A 6,000-nucleotide genomic window follows, 5' to 3' on the forward strand; every position below is an offset into this window, starting at 1 on the left:
GCTTCGTTTAAAATTCATGCAACGGGAAACAAAGGTCAGCTAAAGAAGAAATGTAAGCACTTTCTTTTCCTATTGGAACTTACATGATCTGCAGGCAAACCAAGCTGTTTTACACAAAAAAAATGTCAAGTTTATCACAGATGCCTCAAGAATGATCTATCTACTGATGCGTATCAGCTTTTTTGTCTGGGTAACTAATAGTTTACATGGGAAAGAGTGGTAAACTGCCTGAAAGGTTGTAGAGATAGTTAGCCGTGAACACAGGGATCAATTTAGGTTCATTACTACTTGCAAAACCTAGGCAATATTGGACAGCGGTAATTCAAAAGTCGTACAATTAATGGAGATCAGACAGATATTCTAACGCTCGCCTTTTAATGCAACTTGCTAACCTAAAGGGCATTGAAAGAACCTAAGAAAACGTTTGCACAGACCTTTAGTACCTTTGATATTTCACAAGGCAATTTCATATGACCTTTAATTTTTAGTGCGGGGTTTTCCATTTGTAGGGTATCACTTCAGAAAGGGCTGCCGCTAAGTATTTTAAAAACTCCATTAATACCATTTAAATTGGAATTTGTAAGCAAAGCTGTAACAGATCACCTTATGGGAGAATTTCCCCTACCCAAATCACAAAGGAGAAGCTGCAAAATTTTAAGCAGTGTGAAGCTATTACCAACACTATGGTATTTTGCCACTGCCTTTAAATGCCTTTGCATCACTACTGAAGAAAGCAAAACATCTGACAATTTATGTTCAAAAAGGCTATATCTGTAATTGCTCATTTAAGATATGGTCAACTTTTTACATTACTGCTTTTTCTGCTTACATAATTAACACTTTAAGGTAAAGTTGAAATATTTTATTCTGTCAAAGTAAAATGCACCATTTTATTGTTCTCACACTTATGTGCTGTTGCTAGGAAGACAACTGCTATAACCTAATTGTCTGCTCTTTAGATATGGACTCATGAATCCCATATTTTTATTCTAAATTTAAGTTCAGTCATTGTAGCTAATGTCCTTGATGCTATCTCAAATTGCTGTCATTACACGGATCACTAGAAATTGGAGGTAATAGTAAAAAAAAAAAAAAAAGAAAAAAGAAAGGTACCAAATTAGATGATGGATAAAGGTTTAATCAATTTAATTTTATCACCAAATCCAGTCCCTTTCCCTCAAGCTACGAGGGGACGAGATAAGCGGAACACATCTTGAAGCACGACAATGCTGTTGTGGGGAAGGAGTTGTGTCCCTGAACCTCACCAAGATGAAATGCGCTCATTTATTACTTTGGTGTTGCAGGATGATGAAGGACCAAGTTCATTTCTTCCCTCTGTCCTCAGTACACTCTTCCTATTGCATTAATTTTTCATGAAATTTAATTTCACAATCATTTTTGCCTCTCATCCTCTTGCTGTCCTTATTTACTTTATTCTGTCCACTTTTATTTCATGTCCCATTGTATCAGCAGCAACCCCTGGTCCAGCCTTCCACCACATCAGGGATACCTGATTCCCTCCCAATCCCTGTAATTAACTTTAATTGCTAGCTCTATAAAAAGGCATTGCAACTAAGGTGGCTTACTTGTAGTCTTACACTGCACAATAACTAAGTGGCATATCCCTCATCACCCATTTCATGTTTAGTTTCTATATGATGATTTCTAAGAAGTTGCAGGAGGCTGCTGATGTGTGGCCTTTTTAGTATTACCAGTAATTGCAACTCTGCTTTTGTTCTGTCTACTCTTAGTCATTCATCTCAGAACACAAGCTTTCTTTCCAAGATCTGTACTGCAGGCTAGCAAGTCCATATAAAACATGCTGAGGCCACTGTGCTCAGTTCTGCCAATACTCTGCCATGTTCGAAAGCCTTGGGGAAAACACAAGAATCCACAAATCCAGCAATTTCCTTTAAGGATTTGAAAATTTAGAAGTTATTTCTTTAAGTCATTAGGCAGAGTTTTCTAACTTCTGGTTATTTTATAACCACAGATATAAAATAGAAACAATATCTGTTTCTGCTTTTACATGGAATTAATATTCAGGTATTCTAGCAACCATCTGTATTTATTTTGCATTAGGTCTCTGAGAAATTAAGAAATTAACTCCCCTGGGAGTTAACATACTGATTTTCTAAGTGGCAATGAAAAGATTCCTACCTATACTAATTTAACAAAAAAGCTATAAATATCCAGCCATTTTTTTTTTTTTAACACGCTTTCTGCAAGTAGTGTAAAACTGAATGAAATCATTGGGCAAATATACACCTGCAATGTGATATTCTGCGCACAGACATTTAACATTAACTCATCAAGGCAGAATATTTATACTGAGTAGTTTGCTGGATTCCATATGCTTAAAATAAAGTGCACACAAATCAATTACAGGACTATGTCTTTGCACACTGGAATCACAAGGTCTTTAGTGCTCTATTTGCATATAGGGAAATTCTGTCTTTTGCAGCACAGCACATGGGTTTTATTGTTTTTATCACAAACACACATGGAGATTTATCTATTCAAAGAATGCTTGCTCTCCTTGCTTGAACTTGCTTACTGTCCCAAAACTCCTATACCTGGATGCTCTGGTTTAAAAGGAATGGAGCAAAATGCTATGCCCAGATACATTAATTTGTAATTCACACTACCCAGGACAAAAACATGACTGAAACCACAGAGTTGAATCCAAAGAGGTAAAAAAATAATGTTATTAAATAGAAAATAGTATTTTCTTCTGCTGCTTTGCATTCTTAGATGTTCTATGAGGCAATGATTTAAACTGTGTTTAAGCACTGTTCACATTTAACACTTCTAATATATTAGTGTATAAATCTGTTGAGCCTACCTCCCTGAAGAGTAGGGATGCAAAAGTCCATATCATTTCCTTACTCTGATTACTATTCGATTTAAATTTAAGATTACAATGAATTTCTTTGTGTACATGTGTCCATAGGTATCTGTGTCTATGTACATACATGCACATACTTTAAAGCATCTTCTAAAAGTGTTTTTACTATAAATAACAAAATACATGCTGGAGAGCTGTTTAAGGGAGATGCCTTAGGTGTAACTACAGAAAAAGATTTTCCACAAGCTATTAAATAGATCAAATCTGCAAAACAGTGGAGCCCATGTTAATTCTCAGGAAGATGTAGTAATTTGTGAGCCTAATAAACATTTGCTTGACAAGTGTTCAAGAGAGCTGGTTTGTTAAGCAACACCTTTGTTATTAGTTACCACCTATATATATATATAAATAAACTATAGTAATAGTCAAAACTAACAGGTTTTATACTTGGCTTACCATAAATTAAAGCCATTTTTGGCCAACATAAATTCACAGGAATGTGTATTGTTAATGAATATATAAAGTGGTTATATACAAAAGAAAAATAATACAAACAAAAGCTTTGCTCCCTATAATTAGCATACTAACCAACTGGTTGGAAAGATGTTAGGATACCATGTTTGAAGGAATAAAAAATGAATGCTTCAAATGCACTCATTGATACTGGTCAGACAAGTACTTTTCTTGAATGCCATCAGCCTCCAGCTGTGCGCTCTGCAAATAGCTGCATTTACCAAGTTATTATTTAGCAAATTTTTGTGTTTTGTTAAGGCTTTCAACTTCTACTTTATTTCAGCAAAACATTTGGCAACAAAGAAAGCAGCAAAAGAAGTCTTACTGAAACACCCTCACTTTTGTCACTTTCTTAGAAAGGGAAACAACATTTATAATTTACCTTTATAACAAAGAACCTTTTCCCCACTGCATGGATTAATGACTGCTCTTTTCTTGGCCAAGCACAGGGTATCTAAGGCTAGGATAAGTTTGTAAACCCCGGAAAAGTTTTTTTGCTCAAACAAATACAAGATAAGTCTGCAGAGCGTAACTTAAATAGAAGCAGCTTTAATGGCAGCTCTCCCTTTGTTTAATATTTCAAAGTTTGTTTGGTAATAGTATAAAACAGCCTTTATCACCAGCTGTTACTGCATGCTAAAGATACAGAGTAGCAAGACAAGATTACACACCTACTGGAAGCACGAGCACATCTGCATGCCTGCTGTTCCCTCTTGTGCTCAGGTCACTGTTTATTACTACAGTTATGGATACTGAGAGTTCAGGCATGAAAGTTGAAACAGTAACAACTGTACAATACACTTCAGCATCCAGCATTTGACCCCTTTTCACTTGTTACTACACAAAACCTGCTTTGACACCCTTCTGAAAAGTTCCCCAATAACACGCTTATTGGCTTTGACATAATCAATAACCAAAAGACTCCTAGCTAATGATGTTTCCAAAGGAGGGCTTCTGGAATCAGCAGAACTAAGGTATCCGAGTGCCGGCTTGACTTGAGAAGCCAGCTGGGTGAAGCTTGTGCTAGTCCCAGGTACTGGTGACAGCAATGGGCTGGGTGACATTTGCTGGTTAGTGGCACCCTTGGAGTTGGCATCGCTGCAAGCAGATGCGTTGCACCTGCCCATTTCCGGACCTGCTTCCCGTACCGTTTCACTTTAAAGTGCTCTGTCTGTTAACTTCGGCTTTTTCAGGCAAAAAAAACCATCAGAAATCAGGCAGTAGTGTGTCATCCTCTCTACAGGAGAAAACAGGACTTCAGAAGAGCTTTTATCTAGGGCACATTCCCTGTTTGCAGTGACACCCTGTAGCTTTACTTTTCATGCTCATGACAATTAGCGCTTTCCTAACAAAGGTTTGATTGGGAAAGCGGAACGGGCCCCAGAATAGCAAAACTTGGCGGACCTTATTTTAAAAAAAATGGTGAAAAAAAGCCAAAAAGGGGCGGTGTGGCGCCTGCCTGCAGCCGGGGGGCTCGGCGCAGCTTTCTGCTCCTCCACAGCGGGACACCGGGGCTGAGGCACCCGAAGAGTCCCCCACGACCCCAAATGAAGATTGCGGGGAGAAGGGGGGTGCGGAGACACCCCCCCCCCCCTCTGGCCGGCTCCCCCCGGGGAGAGCCCCGGGGGTGCCGGTGTGCTCCATCCCCAGACAATGACCGGCGTGTCCGCGGGGCGGGCGGCAAGAACAAGCACCCAAACAAACAAGGGAAAAAAACAAAACAAAACAAAAAAACAAACAAACAAAAAAACCAACACAAATCTCCCTTACCTTTCCTTTTGGATCTCCTCCTCCGCCTCCTCTTGGGCTTGCATTTCAGCTGGCCGCTCGGTCCCCCCGACGCCCTGCCGCTGCCCAGGACGGATGTCATGGCCCGAAGCCGGCCGGAGCAGCCCCGCTCCGCTCCCTTCTCCTCACGCCGAGCTTCCCCCCTCGCTGGAGGCGGCTTTTATAGGGCGCCGTGTAGGGCGGCGCTGCCCGGCGTGGCGGCGAGGGGTCGCTCCTCCGCCCCGACGGGCCGGGGCGATGCCCGGGGGCGGGGGGCGGCCGGGCCGGCCCCTCGACCACTTTTTTTTCTTTTTATTTTTTTTTTTGTGTTCTTTTTGGCACCTCTGCGAGTTGCCCGCAGCCGGCCGAGCTTTGGAACCGACAGTGAGGAATCTGGGGGAGGCGTGTTGGGGGGAAAGGGGGGCGGATTTGCTGCTGCAAAGTCTCCCGCAGCCCAATCGCTCCCGCCGCCCTGCGCTGACATCAGCGCCGCCAGCCCGCCGCCCCAAAACCCGCACCCCACGGGCCGGAGCCCGAGCAAGCCCCGGAGCCAGGAGAAGCATCCTGCCCGGGGATGGCTGGCCAGGGGGCTCCAGCAGGCAGCCCTTTTCTCCTTCCCTCCCTCCCCCCCCCCCCCCCCCCTTTTTTTTTCTTCCCTCCTTTTTCCTCATTTTTTTTTTTTTCCATTTTTCCTTTTTTCCCCTTTCCTCCCCTTTTTTCTTTTTCTTTTTTTTTTTTTCCTTTTATTTATTTATTTTTCTTTTTCTTATTTTGTTCTTTTTCCTATTTATTTTATCTATAAACCATGTGGATGCTGAATACTCCGCTTCCAGACACACGAACGCCGCTGCATCCTTCCCTAACCCAGCACT

At 41.5% G+C, this 6,000-nt stretch overlaps 1 protein-coding gene across 2 annotated transcripts in view; it reads right to left on the bottom strand.

Annotated features, from left to right (window-relative positions):
- ADARB2 (adenosine deaminase RNA specific B2 (inactive)) overlaps positions 1–5,278 on the bottom strand; it is a 310,817-nt gene extending 305,539 nt beyond the window's left edge. For both annotated transcript variants that reach the window (XM_084507932.1, XM_084507931.1), the window contains exon 1: positions 5,132–5,278. In XM_084507932.1, the coding sequence (XP_084364058.1) occupies positions 5,132–5,231 (100 nt within the window). In that variant the 5' untranslated portion in view covers positions 5,232–5,278. The remainder of the gene's footprint in view (positions 1–5,131) is intronic.
- Positions 5,279–6,000: the final 722 nt, after the last annotated feature.

Source organism: Aythya ferina (assembly GCF_964211825.1).
Source record: "Aythya ferina genome assembly, chromosome: 2".
NCBI classification, from domain to species: domain Eukaryota; kingdom Metazoa; phylum Chordata; class Aves; order Anseriformes; family Anatidae; genus Aythya; species Aythya ferina.